The sequence below is a fragment of the Heteronotia binoei genome, chromosome 2 (assembly GCF_032191835.1).
Source record: "Heteronotia binoei isolate CCM8104 ecotype False Entrance Well chromosome 2, APGP_CSIRO_Hbin_v1, whole genome shotgun sequence".
Taxonomy (NCBI): Eukaryota; Metazoa; Chordata; class Lepidosauria; order Squamata; family Gekkonidae; genus Heteronotia; species Heteronotia binoei.
This window is the reverse complement of record NC_083224.1, coordinates 59,048,975-59,075,341: the sequence shown is the minus strand read 5'-3', so window position 1 is coordinate 59,075,341 and position 26,367 is coordinate 59,048,975. Positions and strand designations below refer to the sequence as shown.

Sequence of the window (26,367 nt, the reverse complement as noted above, 5' to 3'; positions counted from 1 at the left end):
ACTTACTATGTTACCGCAGACAAAACTCCCCTCCCTGCTCCTTTTAACAGCTGCGAAAAAGTCAGAAAATCAACATGGGAACTTTTCCCTGCATGAAGACGTGATAATGAGGAAACCTCACTTGTTGAATGTTTCTGTCATGCCATTATTAAAGCGGGAAAGCGTCTCTGTCCAGGCGATTTTCAGCGCTGAGTGTTTCGCAAGCACTCCGTTTGACGAGAGAAAAAGGAGGTTCTTTCCCCTGCTGATGGCACTGAGATGACCCCGTCCGTCCGCCTCCTCTGCCCTACTGAGTAAACAATGAAACTCAACCCTCCCGCGCGATGTTAAGGAGACGCGTTATTCACAGTCCCGCTCTCTCCCGCGGCTGCCTCATCACCTCGCAGTCCCTCCAGCAATGGTCACCTACCTTCTAAGGGAAAGCCTGCCAGGAGCCGTCGGGACTGACCGAGAGAGATGAAAGCCAAGCGCTCCCTCACAACGACTCCTCCCCACCGCCCATGCGCGTGCTTCGCCTCGCCTCCCACTAGCCCCGACGCACTCCCGCCTCCGTTGGCTTGTCGCGCTCCCTTTCCTAAGCAACCATCGCCTGCTCTTGTTTACGGCAGCCGCAAAAGGGACGTAAAAGCGCCGCCTGGGCGAGGAGGCTGGTTGAGGTAGATGCCGGGTGTTCTTAATGTACGCGGAGGAGGGGAGGGGAGGGGGTTTGCCTTGCCTTGCCTTCCGAAGGCGCCCGGTGTCCTTCAAGCTGAGCGGAGACCGATACGAGAGCTCGCCTCATTCGCTCAGGTGCTTCGCGCGAAGAGCGAACGGAGGGGGTGGTGGGTGTGCTTTCCCGGCTTCTGCGAGCCCGCGGGCTCTTCCTGCGTAGGGATGAGGGTTGCATCCTCTGGGCTGGACCGCGGAGGGGGCCTTTGCCCTTGCTTGTCCCCTTTTCGCCGGCGGTGGCTTGTGTGGCTTTTGAGCCGCTGCGGCCGCAGTTCATGTTCTGCCTGTCAGTTCTGGGACCCCTGTAATCAGAGCAGACCATCTTCGAGTGCCAGGGGAAAAGTCACAGCAACACCCCCCGCCTCGTGCATGCTGCACATTTCTGTCAGGGACAGGCATAACCCGCTCAGAGAAGAGCTTGCCCAGTGTCTGGAGTTAATGCTGTGTCAGTAGCTGCCATATACTAAGCCAGACCCCCCGGGCTGTTCAGCTCAGGGCGGTTTCAGCTGACTGACAGCCCTTCAGAGTCTGAGCGCAAGACCATACAAAGCATTTTTAAATGTCTCATTTATGGCTTCTCCCAAGACCTTTGCCTTGTGTTCCTTGAGCAACAGTAGTGTGGTGCTTTCACTCTGCCAAGATCAAGAACAGGATCATTGCTCTTGTGAGAGGTGTTTTCAGGGTCCTGACTAAGTGGGACTTAGTAGCTGCAGCTGGCCTCTGACTGGGCACTGTACTTTCCTTGTATTTTAAATGCTTTGGATTCCACACACTACTAACTATACTCAAGTATTTTTATTTACTTCATCCATACTTTTGCCTTCACCCCAACGGGTGCGGCTTAAATCATTCCTGTGGTCTCCATTTTATTCTCACAACAACCTTGGGAGGTAGGTTATGCTGAGAGAGTGTGGCTGGCCCAAGGTCACCCAGTGATCTTCTATGTGAGGATGTGAGCCTGGGTTTCCCGGATCCTAGTTCAGCACTTGACCCACTTCTGCACACTAGTTATCAACTAGTCCATCAGTGGCTATTAGCCACAGGGTATAGATGGAACACTGTGTCTGTGGCAGCGATGCTCTGTATTCTTGGTGTTTGAGGGGGCACAGTGGGAGTGCTTCTGGAGTTCTGGCCCCACTGGTGGACCTCCTGATGACACCTGAGTTTTGGCTACTGTGTGACACAGAGTGTTGGACAAGGGTGGGCCATTGGCCTGATCCAGCATGTCTTCTCTTATGGTCTTATGTTCTCTTAATTTCAGTGTGTTGGTAGCCTTCTGTGTAAACCTTATATGGCTGAAATCTTCCAGAAATTATTATAAAGTTGTGAAGTTAGAGGATTTGCAATATATGTTTTGTATAATCAAAAAAAGTTTATGTAAGTTCCTTCTATTTTATCTATTTATTTTGGTAACTCCTTCCCACACCCAGTTTTCTTCTACCTTTATCTTGTTTCTTTAGACACTCTTTATAAAATGTTTTTTTTGTAATATGTAGTCAAATGTCCTGATCCTTCAATAGTAGGAAGGAACTAATCAGTTCTTGTTAGGCATTTTTTCCCTAATGGAAGACAGTGGAGCCGTTGGCATTTCCTTACTCTTCTTGTATTTCTATTTTTCTTCTTGTTGTTTCTCTGTTTTGTATTTCATTTCAGAAAATTCCTGATTGTTCCTAGAGTCTCCTGAATTTGCTTATAGCTGTGCCTACTGGATGCAGGAAAGCACTTAGTGCCTGGCAAACCAAAATGAGAAGCAGGGTAACCTGGTACAGAAGAGTGTCTGCCTTTTGCATTAATTGAAATACTTTGTGTTCCAGGTTGACCAGGATTTTTCAGAACTTGACAGCCGTTGAAATCTATCAGATATAAACTTCAAGGCTAACAAATCCATGAGTGGGAATCGATCCCTGAAGAGACGATGTGGGGAATTGCATTCGGAATCCCCTGTGCGTTATGGTCATGTTCCTTCTGCAGGATGTGCATTAAGCAAATTGCTTCAGTTGCCTACACCACCTTTGTCAAAGCACCAGTTAAAACGGTTAGAAGAACACAAGTATCAAAGTGCTGGACGGTCCCTGCTTGAGCCACTAATGCAAGGTTATTGGGAATGGTTAGTTAGAAGAGTACCAGCTTGGATTGCTCCTAATCTGATTACAATAGTTGGACTGATAATAAACATCTGTACAACCATAATATTAGTGTGTTATTGTCCAACAGCTACAGAGCAGGTAAGCAAAAGGTCTCTGACAAATTTTTTTGAGAGAAAGGGTTGTGCTTTTTAAAAATTATTCAGTATTGTATTTTTGCTTTAGTATTAGGTATTGTGGTAGTTTATGCCTTTATAACCTGTGATGTATTGGACATTTCAGGAACATCACTATGTAAATAACTTTAACTCAAGCCTCAAATGTGATATAATTTGCATAAGTTTTTTTCTAATATTAGTACAATTGAAATAGCTGCTGACAGATATGTGTGATAAAAGGCAGGATCTAGGGGAAATGTGGAACAGTGGTCACAGAATCTGAAAGAGTTTTATGGTGAGTTCACACTATACCAAACAATCTGTTTTGCAAGTGGATTTTCGCTATTCCTACACAGTAAAAATCCAGTAGCAAAATGTATTATTTAGTGTAGTGTGAATGCACCCCCAGTGTATAAAGAGTAAAAATGGAAAATATGTATTTTTTTTAATGGCAGCATTCCTCTCTTCCACCCCAAAAATGGGGTGACAAAAAATGGTAAGGGTATTTTTTATGCTGATGGAAAACATCTGAAAAGCATCTTGCTGTTAGGTTTAAATTTTAAGTGTAATTTCAGGAGACTCCTTTAATCCAAGAAGTTTTCCATAGCAGATGATTTCAGCTATACTTTTGTCTGTATTGTTATGACCTTTCTACAGCATAAGCTCTAAACTGTTCAGCACTACACTAATGAAACTTGTTCATATTGAGATACCTGTTTATCTGCCTGTGCTGACATAGATCTTAACAGTTGTTAAGGAAGATTGGTAATTGCAAACTTACTTGTGACAAAGGGATTACTACTGATTTGCAAAGGATTATGATGTTGAGGGTGTGTGGGTCAAGCTAGTGGCGCTGTGGTTCAGTGGAAGAGCCTTTGTTTTGCATGCAGAAGGTCCCAGGTTCATCCCCAAGCAGTAGGTGATGTGAAAGTCCTCTGTTGAGAGACCCTGGAGAGCCACTATTGGTTGAAGTAGACCATGCTGACTTTGATGGACCAGTATAAGGCAGCTTCATGTGTATAGTGTTTTAAAACTATAGAATCTTAAAATTTGAAAAGGACACTGATAATAAAATATATCTCAAATTTCCCAGACAGATACCAGCCCTTAGACTTTCTAAACTTCACGTGACATTAAAGACCCACTATCAGATCTCATGTTTGTGTCTTTCTTTTAAAGCAGCTGTGAAAGAAAAGTTACTGGGACAGGTACAGGGAGATTTAAATATTCCTTCCTGTCTCATCCCCCCACCCCACCACTATTCTTGCAATGTAAATTCCCTGACTTATGAGAGACAGTGTAGTGGTTAGAGCAGGGGTGTCAAACATGCGGTTTGGGGGCCAAATCAGGCCCCTGGAGGGCTCGTATCAGGCCCCCAAGCAACTGGCTGTCATCTGCTTCCTTCTCCCTATATCTTGCTTCCTTCTGCATAACAGCTTGCTTTGAAAGGGTTGCTCAATTGCACAGTTGAGCTACTGAGCCAACCCTTTCTTCCTTCTATTGGCTGAGGCTCCTCTGCATCCTGGTCCCCTGGGGAAGGAAGGAAAGAGCCACAGCTGCTTTTGCCCTGTTCCCTGGATCCCATGGGAGAAATGCAAAGAAAGCACCTTTAAGACTAATGAGTGCTAACATTTTAAGCATGTTTTAAGTTTTTAAAAATATATATTTGTGTTTGTGTCCTTTATAAAGTTTGTATCTCTGCTACCTAATCTTAAATAGCTACACACATGGCCCAGCCCGACATGGCTTGACCCAACCTGACATAGCCTAGCCCAACAAGTTCTCATTTATGTCACATCCTGACCTAATAACAAATGAGTTCGACACCCCTGGGTTGGAGTGTTAGACTGTGATCAGGGAGACCCAGATTCTAATTCTCAAGCTTCATGGAAACTTGCTGGGTGACTTTGAGCCGGCCTTTTCAGTGTATCTCACAGGGTTATTATAAGAATAAAATGGAAGAACAATGTATGTTCCTTTGAGTCCCCATTGGGAAGAAAGGTGGGGTATAACTGAGGTAAATAAATAAATGACATGGTATGGAAAACTTACAGAAATCTAGCAAGATGTGGGGAAGATGTTGGAGGTATGATAGATGTCCAGCATTTCTTCTAATTTGGCCCTCTGAGCAGATGGTTTGATGGCTAAGCTGATAGACTGAGTAATTTAGTTACTATTTTGTACTTTATACCTTGTCAGTGAGTGAAAGAAATGATTGTTCTCCTTATTTTTCTTCTGTGTTTTAAAATATCTTCCTTGCAAATATTTTGTTTTATAGAGTAAAGGCATTTAGTTGTTTTGTGCAGTTCCAGACCTTCATCACTTTTATAGTTCTCCATTGAATCTTTTCTAATTTGTCCGTATTCTACATTAATTGGGGTGCCCAAAATTATAGTACTATAAATATGACTTTATATGTTGAATTATAACTTTAGTCCCAGAGAAGGTTATTCCATTAATTTAAAAACAGTTTCATTGGCTGTCTATACTACCAGAAAAAATGTTGACTCATGTCAGTTTATTTATTTACCAGCAAACCCCTAACTATAATGCTGCTTAGCCAGATCCCCTTGTATCTCATATGTTTGCTTCTACGGTTCTTCCCCTTTTCAGTGTTGCTGCCTACTCAGTTCTCCAGTGTACTAAAATCGCTGTACATTTTAATCTACTCTATAGCTGTGTTGGCAATCCTTGAATTCTTAGACCTTTTTGCTATTATCTCCATCCAAGTAATTATAAAACTATAGAATAGTAATGGACTTGTGCCTAACTGCAGTAGATATTACTTTTTAATACTATTAATGCTACTTTTCAATTACCCATGTAGCTGTATTAGGCTGCTGCAGTTGTAGCTGGCCTTTTCCCATAACAATATTTGCTGAGCAATCTTATGCAGAGTTACTCCAGTGTAAATTTAGACTGGTGTGATTCTGCATACGATATTTGTTAGAGTGCTGATAACCAATGGTGCTAGACCTGCCCTCTGCAACTAAAATTCTGGCATTTTACAAGATTTCTTTTATATTGTCCTTTATTACTGTTGTTAGCATTACCACCAGTGGCATTTTTCTTCAAAGAGTAATCTAAGATGAGTGATATATTCCTCTCAGAAATACAACTTCAAAGCCTTTTGAAAAGTGACAGAATTTTGTTAGTTAATGTCAGTCTTGCACATTCTCAGTTTGCAAGCATAATTTGTGCTACTTTTCATATAATGTGAAAAAGGTTGCTTTACAAGCTAGTACAGATATTGAATTTGGTATTTAGCAAACATTCATATGAGCAATAACCATGAGAAGTTAAAGTTTCTATGTTTTGGGGTGCAGTTAAAATGCTGCTTGTACTCTGAGTATCTGTCTGTACTTGCATTCACACTTGCACTAAGTACTCTGTTCATATGTTCAGGACAGAGGATTTGCTTGGGTTTTTATTAGGTTTGCATAGAGCATGAAGAAATTAACTGGATACATGCCATGGTTGCAGTTAGAGATGACATTTTAGAGAAGGATGTATTTGATTAAATACATATAGTGAGGAGGGAAAGCATTTAATGCAAAACTGGAATGTACTGTGTATTCATCTTTCCTGTCAGACTAATTGCAATCAGGACATAATTTTAAGAGCAGTTCTTTTACTTAGATATGTTAACGGGCAATCTAGAGAAGTCTGCCCATCTTCTTGTAGTGAATTTGCTGGTATTTATTTATATGACCAGGTTTGGGTAGATGAAAATGCAAACTTCAGTTATCTGATAGTGAGGACAGATCAGCCTTAAAGTTTGGTTTGCTGCAGATCACTATCCTGATTTGTTTGTTTTTTGGTGGATCACCATATTTTTCTGTTATTGTCCTCTACATAAGAAGTTTTTGAATTAAAATTATACCTGCAAAGCAATGAAGCTATGTTATATGCTGTATTCTTTCTAATCACCTATTCATGGAAAATACAGAGAAAAGAACAGTTTTGCTAAGAGTCCCCTTGTCTGTGATAGCTATCATCTTGCCCCTTCATGTTGGTCTCTGTCCTATATATTTTTGTAAACTCATGTCTATAGACACTATAAAATACTTGCATAAATGTTTGCCATCAGATGCCAGCTTCAGACAATACTAATTCGGTACATTTTAAAGTGTTAAGATAAATTTTGGGATTTATTTAACTTTTTAAAAAAATGTATAGCACTGATGTGAAGCTGAGACCTATGCTGCCCATGTGTTTAATGGTCTCCATAACTTACAAACCCCTGCCATAGTTTTCAGTAAAATAAAAAGGGTTAACTACAGTTATTTGGAAAATTTCCGAAATATATTTGAAATATATTTCAAAATATGTTTCAAAATATACTCAAAATAAATTTGAAAAATTTAAAGTTTTTCTGTAAAATATCAAACTGTCCTCTTATATTTAGAATTCTTGAAAAAATTACCTTATTGTAAATCATTTTAATACATAATTTACAGTTAAATACTAGCTTTTTCAAAGATGGAATTGGGGAGTAAAACAGGTGTTTAACAGCACTTTGACTGTTACAAAAACACCACAGTAATAAAATATAGGAATAAAACATTCCCACGACCACAGGACACTTGAAATTTTCTTTGTAGTTTTAAAAATGTTATGAAGTATTGATTTTGGTTGCTTGTCTCAACTAAAGACTTTTTTTAAAAAAAATCCATGTTTCTAGTGCTCATAAGGTTCCAACATATCAAAATACAGATACCCCCTAACAGGACTAATCAAATGTTTGCCCAGATGGCTGGGAGAGCCACTATTCATCGGACACCTTATCATTTAGCTATGATTAAATATATATCAGGAATTTGGAAGGTTCATATATTTAATGTGTTAAAACTGGGTTTCATATTTTAACATCAGTGGATATGCATAGTTCCTATCCAGATTATCTTTACCGGCAAACAGAAAGCAGCTATTCAGCTGTTCAAGCAAGTGCTTTAACACTACTGAGGCCCCACAAAACAGACTTGTGAAAATTATTACTAGTTTTTCCATGTGTATTATGAAAGGTGCAAAATTTTCTGCATTGTTGGCAGATAGAGAGTAAAGATCAGCTGATTACTTCTGACATACCGAGGTTATTAAAATTAAGCTTTAGAAAGCAGAACAGCATTTAGTCTCATTTTCCATATGCTGTATTACGGTGCAGTCTTTAATTGTTTATCAACCAGTTCACTTAATTGACAAGCTGCTGCTACCTTTTTCATCGTTAATATTTTTGATATAATTTCCTTTATTCATTCAACACACCACTGTGTATTATACAAGCGTCAGTATTTGTACTCTTCTACAGACTATTAAGGATGGAATTTGCAGCGTATGAGAAATATGGCTAATTTACATTTCACTGCTGTTCACATATGTATTTCTCTCAGGCACCTGCTTGGGCATATATTGCATGTGCTTGTGGTCTTTTCATATACCAGTCTTTGGATGCCATAGATGGAAAGCAAGCAAGAAGAACAAATACTAGTAGTCCTTTGGGAGAACTTTTTGACCATGGCTGTGACTCACTGTCCACAGGTATTTACTACTAAAAGACACTTGTCCATTAAATTAGTTACACTCTGCAGGGTATGTAGAATACTAAACTAGAAAACAGAAAAATTATTGGATGCTGTTGCAAAATGAGAATAATGTGCTGTGATTATATTGGAGTCCCATGCCACCTTAAAGGCTAACCAAATGTTTTAGATCATAAGTTTTCATGATTCGCCAGAGCTTACGATGAAATAAATTTTGTTAGTCCTTAAGGTATAACTGTGCTCCTGTTTTATTTTGCTGCTGCAAATTAATATGGCTATCCATATGGAATAGAGAGTATATTGTTGCCACATTTTAGAGATAAGGGTTGTATGCTTAACACAATATCTAGATTTGGTTAGCTAACGTTTGTTCTGTACTGTATGCTGCAATCTTAAATACAGTGTAAACCCATCAAAATAAGTCGTCTTATTGAGTAACTCTTCAAAGGTTTTCATTGTTAAATCATGAACAAAATCATGTTATCATTTAAAATATTTTTTTAAAATGTATTTTGGTTTTTAAATAGGCAACCCTCTCCAGTAGAGCTGAACTGAAGCAGGTTTTTTTCCCTATTTTCACTTTTGTAGTTGAAATTTCAACTTGAAAAGCACCTCCTTTCATTGTGCTTTCGACTGCCTTTTTGAGCCTTTGCCTGTTCTTATGCAAATCCTGAAGATCAGAATGAAATGTGTAAAAGCTTCCAAATGCTGGTTTTGAGTTCTAATGAACTGTGTTATGTCCTGAGCTAGCTCATATACTATGGCTCAGGGAAGTTCCCAAACATTGGAAGCAAAAGATTTGTGCTATCCCTGATTTTTCCATACAGGGCAACTGGCTAAAGCTTAGTCAGAATCCTTTTAATGTATGGTACTTTTTATATTTGATTGTGCTAGTTTTTAGTTTTGTGCCATTGGAGTAATACTTAGAAAAAAAATGAAACAAGCTTCCGGTTGTGCAGACAGAAGCTGTTATAATAAGTACATGTACAATCAAGAACTGTAACTCAGATTCTCTCTGCTTGAACCAGCCAATCACTTTAGAGTGCGTTGTGATTAGGCTACACTATGCCTGGGTAGGCTTTGAATAATAGAACAGAAAGTTTATTGACATGAACATTGCTGCAGCCTTTAAAAGGATGCATGGCTAAGTGCACTCCCAATGAGCAGTGTCCTGCTGTTTCAGGATTGCTTTCTTGAAATCCATGAATGGTGTTTGTATTCAAATCACTTTCTTTTAATAAAACTGTTTAGACAAGAAGCTATTTGAAGTCAGTTTCAGCACTCTATTGATTCATTTTAAATTTTATTTTCAAATGAGAGATACTGACATTTATAGCACAATAATGCTTACAAATAATATTTCCATGTATTAGACTTACATTAACTTCTGTTAAACTCTGCTATAAAAATTGTTTTTTATAGTCTGTTGATTTCAGTAGAAAATAGTTGGAATCAGGAAAATTGAAAAAGTAAGTTTTCCCCCCTTACAACTTTGTTTCCCCATTCCCAATACTTGTATAATCACAAGCTACCTGAGTTTGTTCAAGATTAATCCCAAGGAGGCAGTTATGCTTGTTGCTCTAAAGAAACAATCGATAACCTGTTGCAAGCCTATGTTGAGAGAAACAATTAGGTTGCCATTAGTTCTTACTATTAGCAATACTATTATAGTATTACTACAATATTCATTTTCTAAAAATATACTCTGATGAAACTGAGAACATACCTGTCCTCCTTCTGGTTAATTTGGTTTGTATGCTGATGTTTGTCTCCAGTTGTACATTTTATTTATTTCTTAGAACCTTCATTGATCTTAGAGTTTTGACATACATACCAATGCTATGCTTCAAAAAACCCACCAAGCAGTAGATAAGAGAATCTGTTTCATATCGCAGGATATTGAATAGCATATTAATGAACTAATAAATATTTATTCCTCAAGGCTTTGCTCTAAAATCTGTAGTCTTTGCTCACTGTAACTGATTTTCTCTGCAGTTTTTGTGGTCTTGGGAACGTGTATTGCTGTGCAGCTGGGGACAAATCCTGACTGGATGTTCTTTTGCTGTTTTGCTGGGACATTTATGTTTTACTGTGCACATTGGCAGACATATGTCTCTGGAACATTGCGCTTTGGAATGTAAGTAAACCAGCTAAGAAATAAATGGAATACATGTTACATGTATATATCTAAGTTAAGTCAATGAGTATGCATTCACAGTTCTGTCACCTCTTTTTTTTTTCAACAAGATTTTTCTACAAACCTGGGGCAAACTCCAGATTTGTAGAGGCATCTCCCTTTTCTATAGTTGGCCTCATTGAGTTGATTTTTGATCTACACTCTGGGGCCAGGTTCAGAATTAGCTACATAGTTTTAGGCTTGCTTCCAGGTAAGTGCACATAGGCTTGCTTCATCTTTGGTTGCTGAGTTTTCATAGAGTTTATCCAGTTTGGCTCAAGATAAATGCCCTTGTGCTGTGCAGTGGTTTTTGGCCTGCATGTGTGGACATTGGTGTGCTTACTGAGCTCCAGGTCCGGGATAGGGTGAACACTTGACTAGTTAGCGCCTGTCCTGAAACCTGAGCTAATGTAATATGATGCGAGCTCACAGCCTTCTGGTGCTTAGAACTCTCCAAAGCAGTAATGCTAGTTGGCTGCTGTGAGGAATTATTTTTTTTCCAAAGGACAAACCATTAATTGTGAAGTTGAAAATAGCTGGTTTTGAATCTAGACTGAGTATCTACATGGTTCAAAACAAAGTTTGACTGACTTGTGGAAATTGCATGCCAGAAAATAATCTGGGTTGTAAATGAGTTCAGAAAGAAAAATGAAAGATGCTCACACACTGCATTAGGAGAGCTGCTAGAGAGTGGAAACATCCAAAGTCCGGAGAATTACAGTACTATTTGTGTTAAACTTTACATGAATGTAGATGCAAGAGCTTTATAGGGTGGACTTTTGGTTTGTCCTACAAATAGGAAAAAACACTATAACAATCTGTTGTTGATAAAACTTCCTTCCTATAGTTTCTATTGTTGGGGATAATTCTTAAGCAAAGTTACACACAAGCCATGTAGTTGCAAATCTGTGGTATTGGCTGTTGTTGATAAAGTTCTAAAATAATGCAATTAAAATATTGAAGTGAGAAATATTGAATTGGAACCTATGAACCATGAACAGAATGAGTTAATGGAAAATATCTCTCTTCCCTTGCTCCATTCCTCCTGAAAAGAACTTCTTGTAGGTCAGGGATCCTTGGGAATAGAGTATAGCATAGCATGTAGCACTGCAGCTGGACAGGAAGTCAGCAGAAATCAGAAGTGTCTCTTCTTTAATGAACTCTTCTGTGTGTAGAGCGAGTCTCTCTTTTTGCTGCAGCCTCCATGCCATATCTTACTCTGTTCTCAAGAGTCCTCTGACCCTCTTGGACTGCTTTGAGGGCAGGTGGGATTACAGAGGGAAGGGAAAGATATCTGTTCCACAAACTTATTCTGTTTCTGGGTCATAGATCCCAGCTCATAAAGTTCAAGTCAAAAAGAGCACTGCAGAGCCTAAAGGATATCCTTGAGGACATTCGTTTCATGAAATTGCATGGATCAGACCTTGCTATGCTGCTGGTTCATTACAGCCAATTATGCATTCATAATCGAGCATTGTTCAGGATGTGTAGCATACTTTACATAGAATTTAAATTAATTAGTTCACATAATGATGGCTTGCATGTGTTGATGTGTTTTTTCCGTGGTGTATATAAACTATTTCAGAACTGCTATTATGGATGATATGTAGGATTTGCTTTAAATTTAAGTTGGAGCTGAAGATGTAAACCTTTCATTTTTATTTGTGTGAAATTTATTTTATTATTGTTTTTTGGAATATGTTTAAGCTCCTTTTCAGGAGTACAGGCTGAGACTATTGAACACATTGGGAGGTTTACCACTTATTTCAATTGGATGTTGATCGTTTTCATTGCTGTTTTTCAGGCATCTGTAATAACTATTTGTAATGTTTTAAAAGAGCTGTCTATTTGATTTAAAGTCTGTATTATTAATTGTCAGTGCAAGTCTGCTCTGTGGAACTGTTGTTAAAGATCTCATAGTACAATGATTTTAAATGTTTCTTTCCCTCATGCATAGATTTGATGTTACAGAGTCTGAGCTCTGTATTGTAATAACTCACCTTCTCACAGGAACTCTGGGACCTGAGTTCTGGAATGACACGGTAACTGAAACAAGACAATGTTACCTGCAGTGAATAATGGCATGAATTCTGTAGAGACAGCACCTTTTGTCATGCACAGTGTAACTGGAAAAATGACAATAGTCCTTTCACATTTGTTTCAGTAAAAGGCAACCAGTAATCCGTATGTGGGAAATAAAAATTCAATCTGATTCTGAAGCTCCCCCTCCCCCCCATTTGCTCTAAAACATGAATAGCTTTGTTTTGAAACTATGGTGTTGTTTTTTTCCCTCTATTGGCTATTGTAAAACGTGCAGAACTGACTTCACTTCTTTGAAGAGAAGAATGCCAGAGTGTGGAAGCATCTCTTTACATAAGGTCTGGATTACTTTTGTTGGAACCACCTTTGAAATATCTCCTTCTTTAACTAGACACCTTTCCACCAGAAAAAAGAATTGTTTAGCTAGCTAGTTATCGTGAAATGCTAGTGTTAAAAATTATTTTTAGTGATCTTCTAGAGTTCTTGCCGTTAAGCTTAGGAAAGCTCCTATAGGGCGCTTTCCTAGGATGCTGTGTGTCAGTGATGTAGTTTCCTAATAAACCAGTTTTATTGTTCCACCCCTTAGGAAAATTAATTGCTAATATGAGTTTTTCCATCATTCTGTTGCTTAGTAGAATCAGTATAAATATTTATTTAAGATGCTTGCAAATGGTATGTTTTAATGTCACTTAATTAAAAGCTTAAACAGCTTGGTCATCTGATTCTTTCAAGATCTTGCATAACTACTGTCCCCTCTTTGAATTAATATCTATTGATATTGCATTTGAAGATGGAGAAAATTTCATGTAGAGGATTCCCAATCAAGTTTGAATATGCAGTAGTGGCTTTGATAGTTACTGGCCATAGGAACTAAGAAATGCTTCTTATTTCACTTGGCAGTCACATTTGTTACAGAAACACCAGTGTACACACAGCAGACAGACAAAGTATGAATGGCAAGGTATATCTGTGTTGTGGAGCTGCAGTACGATCAGCACTCCTAGACAGATGTTTTTGGGTGTTTAAAGATATGTGAATATTGGTCATACTTTTCTGTGGGTGACACTGGTTGTATACATAGCAGACCTGATTGACATGAATAGTGCAGCCTAAGAATTATGACTCGGGGATAGTGAGAGCAAACAGACTGGAGTGCCAAGCAAAATGTGTAAAACAAGCTATCATAATTGACAAGTTTAAATCAGAGAGTTAATGCTAAGTCGTAATGCAGCGCTTTTGACTGTTCCAAGTGATTCACATACAGTCTTCATAATACCTGCAAGATAAGGGGGTATTGCAGATGGGTGGTGGGGGTGGACTGAGACTGAAAAATGGTAGGTTGCCTAAAGCCATCTACTGAATTAATGGATGGGAGTGAGAATTTAACTGGAGACTCTTGCTTTGAGAAAGGCATGTGATATAATAGATAATATGAGACAACTCAACAAGACCCTGAATGTCTTTTCACAATTTTTTTAGCTGACATTCTGCCTTCCTTTGCACATGGGGAAGCTGTTATTTTTACTATCAATATTTGGGTAGCATTTCATGTATATGTTTGATTCTGAAATAGTATGCTACCAGGTAATATGAGGACTGGAATAAACACAGTTAAATAGGTGCTTGGAAATACACCATGAACTAAGTGTATGTAATTCTAGCACTAAACTGTATAATTGTATCTGGGGTGGGGTGCTGCAGAGTAATGATTAATAGTATCCAATGTGACTAGCTCATGGGTTGGCACTTTCCTACCTCCCCTTCCTGCTGCAGCCCACTGGATCGCCCCCACTGTGTTCCTGGTGCTCAGTAGACCCTCAGAAACAGCATGAGCCAAAGAGGATATCTGCAGTGGGAAGGGAGAACTGGCAAAAATACCCCAGACTCTTGATGATTGAAGTGCCCTTCCATCATCAGAAATGAGTGGTAGGATACAAACTGATAACTAGAAGGTAACAAAATAGAACTTCTAATGCATCGCAACAGACCAGTTGACTCCAGATATTTTGTATGTTATAGACTGTGCACTATGAGATTTGAAGTGGCTGCATGTGTCGCTTGTACTTCACTTTGTGTACACTGGTATGTGTTGGGAAGATGCAACCACTTGCAAATCCCTACTGCATTTTTTTCTGTGTAATAGATGAGCGTAGCCTGTTCTGATATGGTAGTGGAAGTTAGTATATATTTTGCCTAAGTTTATGTACTAAGATTTGGCAGTAGTATTGATGTTGCATGCATCAGTTTGCCAAGGAAGAAAATCCAGAAATCTTTACACACATTTGTGTAACTAATTTGGAAACAAGCTAATTTTAATAAACTAGAATAGGATTTCTGCTGTTATAGCTAAATTTATTTACTTAGGATTCTACATAGAGATTTCTTTCAAGCTATCAGACAACCCCGGGGGGGGGGGGGTTGTTTTGTTGTAATGATGTTGTGAGCCCACTTGGAGACACTGTTTGCCACAGAGAGCATTTTGTCAGTTCGCTCAAACCATTAAAGATAATAGATTCTTGACCATGTTGTGGATGTTTCTAATGTAACATTAACCAGAAGTGCAAACACGATTTTGGTATTTAAATCACTGGAGGACAGGTTATTATAGAAGAAATGAATAAAACATAGAGAAGGAAGAATGCGGTCTTCAGCAGTACTTAATTTAGAAGGTGAAAGGTTTGAACAATGATCTTTGACATGACAGTAGCAGTGTTATGAACATGTCCCTGTTGTCATATAAGAAATATTGGAAGATAGAATATAGTAAACTGTACAAGAGAGGTCATTCCCCCCCTCCAGTTTTATTTTAAGCTATGAATAAATAGGGCAACCAATAATGCTTGTGTGCTTCTCAGAGGCTGATTTTATACCTTTATATACATTATAAATGTTTTAATTTTAAAAAGCCGATTTTGTAGTATCTGTTTATGTGGCATCATGATAATACATCTTATTCTATTACAAATCCTGCCCTGTTCTTCTTCTGTTATCATTCTTATATTGTTTCTAGCGTTTTCACTGTCTTAATTTTTCTGCTTCACTAATGGTATGATTTATGCAAGATCACTTCATCAATTTCTTCTTTGCTCTTAGGTGTACATATTTTTCTGCCGCCATAAATCTATTTAATTGAACATTACAGTAGATGATAACTTGGAGGCAACTGATGGCATCTGCCACAAGTGGGTACTGTTGAGTTCCACATATTTATCAAACATGATTAGCACGCCTAACAACTATTTTCAGATTTCTGATGAAGAGAGCTTTGCCTTTCAAAAGCTTATACTGGGGTCCCAAATGTGGTGTCCATGGGAACCATGGCATCCACTAGTACCTTTCCTGGTACCCACAAAGTGTTTTTAGAAAGTGTGCAGAGCCGAGTGGGGTCTTTGTCAAGCAGGGCTTCTGACTGGCTGGGTAGATTTAAAAAAAATTTCTTTGGCACCAGCTGCCGCCACAGCACAAGGACTCCCCCCCCCCCAATGCAATGAAGCTGTGTGTGTTCAAGAAATTATTTCTAAATAATATGCTTATTTTAAAAGTGTCCTGTTAAAAAGAGTTTCCTCTGTGATTGGCATTTGGATCAAGTCAAATGTCTGCAGATTGTTTTGGGGACTTGAGTCTTTACTGAAAGAACAAGCTGAATCAGACAGTAAGATTGCAACAGAAATAAAAATGTAGAACAGGACTCCTTAGTCTTGTTGATCTTGTGTGGGCATATTTGGAATTTTGAGAAAAAAATTGTGAGGGTTAAGGAAAAGCCTTTTGTGGAAAAAGGCAACAGGTACCATTGTGCCCACAGGGGCCCTGCTGGAGATCACTACAGGCTGAAATATTTTTCTCCTAATACTGTGGTCTGCATAATGAACTATTTATGTTGTGGAGAATATGAACATAATAGAAATAGATTGGTACCCACTGGTAATGAATATGGAAAAGAGAGCATATATTTATTTATTTACTTTGGATTTATATCCCGCCCTCTCCACAAGCAGACTCAGGGTGGCTAACAAGAGAAATGCTGAATTATGAGACCATAATGTTTTTCTTAATATTGAGTATAGATTTAATGGTCGCACAAACAGAACAAGAACAAAAATGTAAGGTTTAAAAATTTTTCTTAATTTGTTTTGGAGTCCCTCAGAAACCCTTCCTATAAACAAAAATGTAAAGCAGACTTCTTTCAAATTGATAGTTTTTGTTGGCACTTTGATAATATTCTGTAACTAATAGGTTGTTGGTGCTGTCAGAGAACAGAGTACAGAGAAAGGGTACAGAGAAGGGAAGGATGGTTTGGAATCAGTGCTCCCAGTCTTCAACATGATCATGTAGTTGACTAGAGCTCTGTGCCCCACAGTCACTCATGGCCCCCGTCATATGAACCTGCATGATACAAGTGATGATGAACACGTTTGTTGCATGCAGCCATTACATTGTGTCTGTTAAAAATGTAACACACCAAGTGATCCTGAGTCATAAGAAGACAGCAGTCATAAAGAGATAGCTAATGTGTTTGTTGAGGTATTTGCTGTCAATATCGAAGAATGATTACAAAATGGTTTGGGCTCAGAGTTATCCCTCTTCCTCTTTTTGGTACAGCTCTCCCTTTTTTATGTTAACTGTGGCTTAGGTTTATATCTGCACTGATATTAACCATGGCAAATGCTTAATCATAGTTTGCATATTTTCTTCATGCTTTGATTTCAAACTCTGGTTACAAGAATTATGGTTAGTTCCGGTGCAGATGGTAACAATAAACCATGGCTAAATGAAATAGGGCAAGGGAGGCAGAAATTCATCCCTGAGAAGAGGAAGAATGTGGTGTGAGCCTGTGGCCCCCTTGAAATTTTTTGGCCATATGTGAGAGATTAGCAGCATTGCATCTACTTCGGGGTTTATGCCAACTGCACTGCAGAGTCAGAGGAGAAAAACTGGTGAGGGATTCTGCAGAGTTAACTCTGAATTCTTTTTGTTGGTGGGCAAGGTTAATTTTTATGTTTCTACAGCTGTTTACAGCCAGTTAAAAGAAGTAAACAAGTTCCAACTATTGCTTTTGGCCACAGTTCTAGACAGCCATAATGTGAGTGGGGGAGAGGTACTTGTACAGCCAGAGGTGTATTGGACATTTTTATTGTTTTCAGAGGACTGTGAATTGCTCATGCAGTCATTATTCCAGTAGAAATTTCCGAAACCCCACTAGCTGCAGATGTGCTTGTCTCCTGCCTGTTCTGTGGCTGTCCAGGATTGATGCCTTTAACCATAACTCTGTTTTTCTCTGCTGTGAAGTTAGAACTTCAGCAAGGATATGTCAAGAAACATATTTTCTCCTTAATTTTCCATTTTTTCCTTTTTTCATTTTACCTTGTGCATGATAGAGGAGAGCTGCCAAGCTTGCAAAATGATTAAAATTGCTTTGAGTAATTCTGCTTTTTGGGCTTTTTTTTTGTACCTAATCAGAATTGATGTGACTGAAGTGCAAATCTTCATAATAATCATGCATTTACTGGCAGTGATCGGAGGACCAACTTTTTGGCACACTATGGTAAATCTGTTAATCTTGTATATCACATGAAACATATATATATATTGTTTTTTAACCTACTTTAAAAATTTTGTTACTCATATCTAAAAGAGTATCACTTTTGTTTTATTGGGAAAAAACTACCATTTTCCAGTGGAGTAAATAACAGTGCCAGTTTAACAAAATATTCACAACTTGGTGGTAGTCACAAATTTAGTCACAAATATTTAGTCACAAATCAGCAAAAGGAAGCGACTTAGGTTGGAAACCCCATTATACACAATAGTCTGTCTTCAGCCATAAGCAGTTTAACAGAATGACGCTCTAATGGTGATATTAAATTTTATGAAATTGTTTGTCCAGAAGCACTTTATGGTTTGGCTGCCACAGATGCTTCAGCATGGTATGTGTGTCTACTAAAACATAACATTTTGTTATAACATAAAGACTGCATATCTTGTGTGTAAATTACCATTAAGCAAAAGCTAACTGGCTGCATCTGCTGTCTTTGTTGCAATGTAATTATTACAAAAATAAATAATTGATGGGCATGAAAAATACTCGCTCTTTAATATGAAAAGCAAGTGTTACGTCAGAAAAAAACTTCCATGGATTTAAAGGAAACAAGATTTTTTTGAAGTAGAAAAGTATTTTATTTATTTATTTACTTACTTACCTTAGATTTCTATCCCGCCCTCTCTGCAAGTGGACTCAGGGTGGCTAACAATCATTTTAAAACAACAATTTCAGGTTGTAATTTTAAAATGATAAAACTTAAACAATTATAATGATATATATGGAGCTATTCAGAAAATTTTGATACAGGCGATAGGTGCCATTTTTACACCATTTATTTTGTGGTGTGTTCTGCTGCATTTTGATTAGGTTGCTTCTTGCTTTGGAAAAACCTTATGGATCATCTCTGGAATTTATGTTATTTAAGAGAATATCTACTCAAACATTCCACTTTTCTCTCTCTGAGGCATTTCTACATTTCAGCATTTGCATAATAGTTTTGTAAATCTTTTTACAATGACAGCCATGCAATGCTTTGTTAGGAAAGAAAGCAGACAGCAGGGGAGGGGGACATAAGACATCTGTGCTGTTGCTTTCCTTTTGTGAAGCTTGATAGATGTGCACTTCAGCACAGGAGATGGCAAGTGCGCAGTCTCCAAAGAACAATGAGATAAATGAATAAATGTTCACAAAATGCTGGATCATGATGGAGGAGATGTAGTCCTGCAGCTTCTGGTTTTGCTTTAAACAAATTGGTGAGTGGGGCACACATGCTGCAGTAGCACAGTGGTGGAGGATGTAGCCAGGGCTTTTTTCCTGGGGGAATGCAGCAAAATTGAGTCCTGGAACCTCTTTGTGGAAACAAAATTCTCAAAAAATATTTAAAAGTTCGTGAGGGGTACCCATGTGCTTCTCCATTTCCCCCTAACACCTAGCTTTTTCCTAACACCTTTTATCCAGAAAAAAATCCCTGGATGTAGACACTGTTCCCCATTTCAGGTGGGGAAATTCCAGGAAGCCTAGAGAGAGCAGGATTTGAGGAGGGGAGGAGCTTCAACAACATATATTGTCATACAATCTGTTCTCCAAAGCATATTTCTTTTGTCTGGAGATCTGTTGTAATTCCAGGAGATTTCCAGGCCCCACCTGGAGGCTGGAAACCCTAAAGCACTGTAGAATAAAAGTTTAAAAGTGGTATGGGAATGGAAGACCTGTCTTGGTATCACCTTGAAGGAGAAAACAGTTGAACTGTGAATAATAAACAAGGGCCCATTTATCACACAATAAAAGGAAGGATAATTAGATTAAGTTGCAGTATCCAGAGGAACATTGTTTTTGTACACCTTTTGGAGCCCACAAAATTAATTATGTGGTGTGGTGTTTTCCTATTATGGGGAATAGATCACTTTTTCATCCAACACTGCAATCTTATGTTTATTGATTCTTGCATTTGGTTCATTTCTAGGTTTGGAATTTGTATAATATAACCAAACATCATACTGTTTGTACTAACTCAGATTCTTTAATTTGTTTTCCTCTGACCATATCCAGTCTGGACTTTTCATCTTATCCAATTAGACCTCAGATGTGACATCTAGTTTAACTTTATGGATTCTGAAAAGAGGCTTATGGAGTCTTGGGGGGGGGTGGGAACCTTAAATATGAGCCAAGTGTATTCTTTTCAGTACTTTGTACTCTCTCCAGGAGGAACTCAAATACTGGTATCATTTGTGTATGTCACCTTGGACACATATCTCTACCTTTCTGAAAGGTAATGTGAAGAAAAGCGTTTCTCCCATTTTCTCCAGGTAACTTCCAGAAAAGTGGAATGTTTGAGGGTTAAGCTAGATGCTGGAGATGTATGATAGGAGCTTACTGGAATTTTTCTAAAGCTAAATAGGAGCTACGTATAGTCCTAATTCTGATGGGGACCAAACAAAGGCCTTATTTTGTGACTTCTGCATTGTTTCAGTTATTGAAAATGCCCTCCCCATGCTAACCAAGGAAGGGGGAAAAGAAGAGGGGCACAGTACAAGGACCCATCTTTATTCCCTTATTGGGCTAATGGCAGCATAGGGAAAACTTCTTTTGGGTTGAGAAAAGCCCTCATCAGAGGGTTTTTTCCTTAAAAAAAATCCATCCTTGTTCTTGTTTAGCCCTGATCAAAATTGAAATGACAACACATCTGTATCTTAATTTTTGAAATGTTGGGAAGATTTATCCACAGATTTCTGTTTCTGTTTTGGCCCTGAGTTTACACAGCAGCTAGAAAAAATATTTCAGGTTGACTTGTAACTATGTTCATTTCCACCCCCCCCCCCACCTCCTGTTAAGATTCCAGTGCTGAACATCCCAGTGAAAATACTTCCAGCCCTTTGTACAGTAGCAGGAACAATATTCTCATGTACAAACTACTTTGGTGTGATCTTCACAGGTGGCGTTGGCAAAAATGGATCAACGATAGCAGTGAGTATTTGTTGTTACTGTGTTTCTTCTCTTTTGAGCAATTCAGGATTTTGGTTTGGTTTTTCTGCCAGCCTCTAGAGTGTTGACATATGTTCACACATGGTTCCATTTTATTAGTATAGTTTTATACACTGTTTACCAGCCCCCCAGCAAAAAAAATACAGTTCATCTGAATGAAATCTGCAAAATAATAGATCTGTGATTTTCTGACTTTTTAATATAACTTGTTTATACCCGACATTTCTCACTGACATTCAAGGCAGGTTACAGAGCACAGAAAAAGGAAAGAAATAATAACATACTAACTGAACAGTGCAATAGGACTAGGAGGACAAAATTGTCTGATTTCGTATGTTTCTTAGAAAGTTTTACACCTTTTGTCCATTTGAGAAGTGTGTCATTCTTGGTAATCTTCCAGAATTGGATCAAAGGCAAAGCTAGTCTTTCTCCTGAGTTCTTTTGGAATAGATCTTGTTGTTGCTTTAATTTGGACTATATGTAGCTAAGACATGATATTGTTCAGCAAAAAAACAAGCAAAAATACCTTGTGATATAAAAGAACAGATTTGCTGTTCTTTCTTATTACATCTGCATCCAAATAGTAGTTCCCTTGTAGCAGTTTTTTTCCAGATTGCTTTAATCTTGGAAATTACATGGGTTGTGAATGCAGCATTCAGTTTGTAATGTTTGCTTGTCCCTCAGAGATTTCAAACACAGGGTCAGTCAGGTGATGCCCTTCTGTATGCTTTTCAGGTGCCAGATGATAGGTTCAACAGGTTTTAATTACAGTGTAACATAAGATTGTCAGCCTCAACCACGTCATCCGGGGACACCATGATGGCATTTGTACTTATGTAGTGTGCCCTTATTTCTAAAATAATACCAAGCTCCTTCTTTGCATAGGGAACAAGTGTCCTTTCACCATTTCTTCACATTGGATCAGTCATTGCATTAGCTGCCATGATCTACAAGAAATCAGCTGTGGAGCTCTTTGAAAAGCACCCTTGTCTCTACATACTAACTTTTGGTTTTGTATCTGCTAAGATAACTAACAAACTGGTGGTAAGTGCCTCATCATCCATAGTTTGTTCATCTTTTCATATGTTTAATTTACTTCCTTTCTTCAATTGTAAGCACTGATTAATCACGCCATCCCAAAGGTTAGATTTCTGAAAGCAGCTTTTCTCTTGCTAGAGTTAGTGTTGCACATAATGGTAATTCTTGCTTGCCTTACCCAAATACTGTCCTGGAGGCTTGGCCATTGCCTAGTCTGTGAAAATAAATGTGACTGACATTATAATTAAAATTCATTTGCTTGCATCATAAAACTAAATTACCTATATATAGTTCACTAGATATACCTATAGGTCACTAGAATATTCATCTGGATTACCTCATTTCTTCCTACAGGTTGCACATATGACCAAAAGCGAAATGCATCTTCATGACACAGCATTCATAGGTCCAGCACTCTTGTTTCTGGACCAATATTTTAACAGCTTTATTGATGAGTATATTGTACTTTGGATTGCTCTGGTAAGTATTTCCTTGTTTTTCTGGCCATGAGAAAAACACCTTTGTGCATTCTTTCTCATGCATGTGTACAGCTTTAAGTTTTGCAACAACAGGTCTCAAGCCAGCCAGTGTGTGAACTGCAGAGAAAACCTTGGCTAGTTTACCCATATTTGGCAAGGTCCATAACTAGGGCATGCATACCTATTCTTATGCATGCAAAGGTATCATTGGATGAATTGAGTAGTGCTTTCTCCATGCGATCCCAATGCATATACCAGATGTTTTGTGTCTCCATTAAGAAGAGCACACAGAGCTCCATGCATAAAGGGAATTGTCATTTGAATTATGACAGCTGTATTAAACGGTGGTGAAATAAAATTCTAGTTCATATCCTTGTAGTTCTTAAAACAGGCCACTGTATAAGAACAGGCATGATTTAAGTACAGATGAGGTAGAAAGGCTGGTCAGTTTCACTTCTTGTCTTTAAGGCAGGGTTCCCCAACCTTTTTCAGCCTATGGGCACCTTTAGAATTCTGATGTGGGGTGGTGGGTGCAGCTTCCATATGGCTACCACAGGAGGTGAAGCAGACCCCACCACGGAGCATCAGGAAGTGAGATGCTCGTGATATGTCTTCAGCTTTTCAGGCAGAAACTGTTTAACAAGGATGTCTTTTTAAAAATCTACATATTTAAAATATTTTATTGCGCACAACGTAAAATGTATACATATTAAGATAGCTAAGAAACCCTCATATAACTGTATGTATCTTCATTGTTTCTTCTGGCTATCCCTTTATATGAGCCTTTCTTGCATTAGCCCAGCCATTTTTAATCTTTACTGTTACCTATAACAGTGACGGTTGATGAGTAGGGATGGGCACATTGTCACAAACCTAATTTTGTGATGAACATCACCCAATTCATGAGCTTGGAGCTGCCTGCAACAAACTGCCAACAATGAGTGTCAGCAGTTTGTGTGTGAGTGAAGTCCATTTCTGGGTAAACTTGCGACTTGTGAGTTCTGTTTAAATGGCTTTTGTAAGATCTCCCTCCCCCTTTCATTCTGCTGGCCTAGGGGAGCAACTGCCACCAGAAAGGAGGAAGGGAAGATCTTCCCTTTTAATGGCTTTTGCAAGCTGCACCATGCACGAGTAAAGTACAAGTGAGCTCTCCCGGAAGTGAATTCTCACTCATGTGTAGTGTGGCTTGCAAAAACCATTTAGCTTTTGCAAGATATTCCCACAATCCATTCTGCTGGCCTCACGGAGCTGTCTCCTGCAGAAAGGAGGGAAGGTAGCTCTCAAGTATCCCCCCCCCCACTGCATCACAAACCTTGCAAAATGAACTGGTTTGATAAATAGGGAGTCTTGGAAAGGTTCATTGTTTGTGGTTCCATTTTCCTGGTTCATGTCCATCCCTACTGGTTAGAGCTCCTCTAGGTAACATCCATGGTTCCTCTAAGACAGCACGATTGGCCCAGTATCATCTGGTGGAGTAGTGGGGGTTGAACCTGGATTTTCCTTAATGGTCCAACACTTTAACCCATAGATCACATATTTATAATCAGTAAAACACAAAGGATAGGTTGGTGCTTACAGAGATCATAGAGGCTGTTGCAAGAGAATAAAAATAAAGGCTAATACCTGAAATCCTGGTATGAGCATGAAACCAGTGATTTCAGGTTTTTAAAGAATGGATATGAAAAAATGATTTCAAGGCTTTTATGCCTAGATGTTGCATGTTCTCCTTTCAGATCTTCTCCCTTTTTGATTTACTCCGGTACTGTGTCAGTGTGTGCAATCAGATCGCTTCCCACCTTCACATCCATGTCTTCAGGATCAAGACCCCTTCCACACATTCTAATCATCACTAGTTACTTGGTCATCACCAGAAATAAGAAATAACTGACAGCTATTTTCTACTGGAGAGGATTCAAGCATACTGAGGAGACTATGAAAACAGGAGCAGATAGGAACAAGTCTAATTTATATAATAATGTATAACTTCTACTCTTGGTTACTGACAACACTCCTTAGCTAGCCTTCTCCAATGAAAGGGGAATCCCAAGCACTCTCCAGTCAAACGCACACATTTTCCACTTTGCTGGTTGTGTGCCCTGGAAAGCATGCAGAGTAAAGCTTTGTCTTTGTAATTACCACAACTACAGAATACACTCTTGGGGCAAATGGATTCCCAACAACAGAGATTTCTAATAGAGTGTAATTACAAGCTGTGACAATTTGCTTTCTAATTTTAATCATCTCTTAGTAAGATACTCATTTAGTACCCACCCAGAATTTATTTACTAAAGAACTGAGCTTGTAACACACAGATACCCCACTAGGGCTTTGGACTGGAACATCGTGGACTTTTGAGTCTGGACTGTGATCTTGTTATTCACCCGTTGCTGATGATTGAGAGAGATTTTTAAAAGCTCAAAATCACTCTTAGGCACATTGTCCCCATTGACTCTGGAAGCTGGGTGTATACAAGTACTATCTTTGGAAGCGATTCGCCGTGGCTGGACAGGCTCTGTTCATTTCAATAGGAGTGGTGTGGGTCTGCTGGATGCAAATTGCTCAGCCACTGTGCTTGATGAGTTGCACCTTTTGTCTTTAAAATCCACCCCCAGAGCCCTGTGAGGTGGGGGTGGGATGATTGTCAGCATGCGGTATAGTGTGGTATCTGTCAGTTTGATTTTTAAAAAATAAACGTTTAAAGAATTTATTTCTCAGTTTCTTCAGTGGAAAGTATATACCAAATTTACAGTTACTTTTTTGTATAAAATTTATGCAAAAATTATTTCTGCTCTTTAATAAATAAGAACATTCTCATAGCTATGACCTTCCTTGTGTTCATGTGCTATTTTAAGACATTCTGCAGAAATGTCAGTTCAAACTATTGAAGTGTATTCCTGCTGTTAAAACCTCACTATACCTTTTGCAGATTTTATAAAGGCAGGAAGTCTTAGTTTTGCCTAGGGTAGAATCATAGAGTTGGAAGGGACCTCCAGGGTCATCTAGTCCAACCCCCTGCACAATGCAGGAAACCCACAAATACCTACCCCAAATTCACAGGATCTTCATCGCTGTCAGATGGCCATCTAGCCTCTTGAGGAGTTGAAATAAGTCTGTAATAATCCTTAGAAGGCAGGGTACGTGTTGTGTTTCTTGTTTACTTGAGTAGCAGGGCACACTGGAGGAGCCAGTAGTAAACTTAAGAAGCTGCATTTTGGAGCCCTTCAGCAACAATGCCTTCTGGGACAAGTTCTGGTAACTCAGCCCCACACATATGCTCTTGAGCAAAGGGAGGTACATGCTGAGTGATTATTTGGGAGGACTAGGGATCAAGAGAGCTTCTGGTGGATCTCTTTGCCAGCTCAAGAGACAGACTGAGACTAAGAAAGAAAAACTGCCACGACCATTACAGCATTTCCAAGAGCACAGCTGTTTGTTAGCTGCCTTTGTGCTGCACATGAGGCTATTGTCAACAGATGTGTGAGTGGCCAGAAGCCAGACATTTCCACTTGGTGGATGTGATTGTCACCTTTTTAAAAAACTTCATTTTGACACGAGATGAGAATTTAGGTCTTTATACAACTCAAATGGCTAGTAGCAAGGAACACTTGGGAAAAAGTGGCTTT

At 38.8% G+C, this 26,367-nt stretch overlaps 1 protein-coding gene across 2 annotated transcripts; it reads left to right on the top strand.

Moving 5' to 3' along the window:
* The first annotated feature begins 542 nt into the window (after positions 1-542).
* CEPT1 (choline/ethanolamine phosphotransferase 1) lies at positions 543-25,560 on the top strand. 2 transcript variants are annotated; one of them, XM_060231105.1, is made up of 9 exons: positions 543-656; positions 2,523-2,933; positions 8,341-8,488; positions 10,486-10,627; positions 18,164-18,248; positions 21,078-21,209; positions 22,113-22,271; positions 22,620-22,745; positions 24,478-25,560. In XM_060231105.1, exons 2-9 carry the CDS (start codon positions 2,595-2,597, stop codon positions 24,595-24,597), a joined length of 1,251 nt encoding a protein of 416 aa, XP_060087088.1. In that variant the 5' UTR covers positions 543-656; positions 2,523-2,594; the 3' UTR covers positions 24,598-25,560. The 2 variants fall into 2 exon arrangements, with proteins under 2 accessions (XP_060087088.1, XP_060087089.1); XM_060231106.1 differs by lacking the exon at positions 18,164-18,248 and adding an exon at positions 12,624-12,708 and having other exon boundaries at positions 571-656.
* Positions 25,561-26,367: the final 807 nt, after the last annotated feature.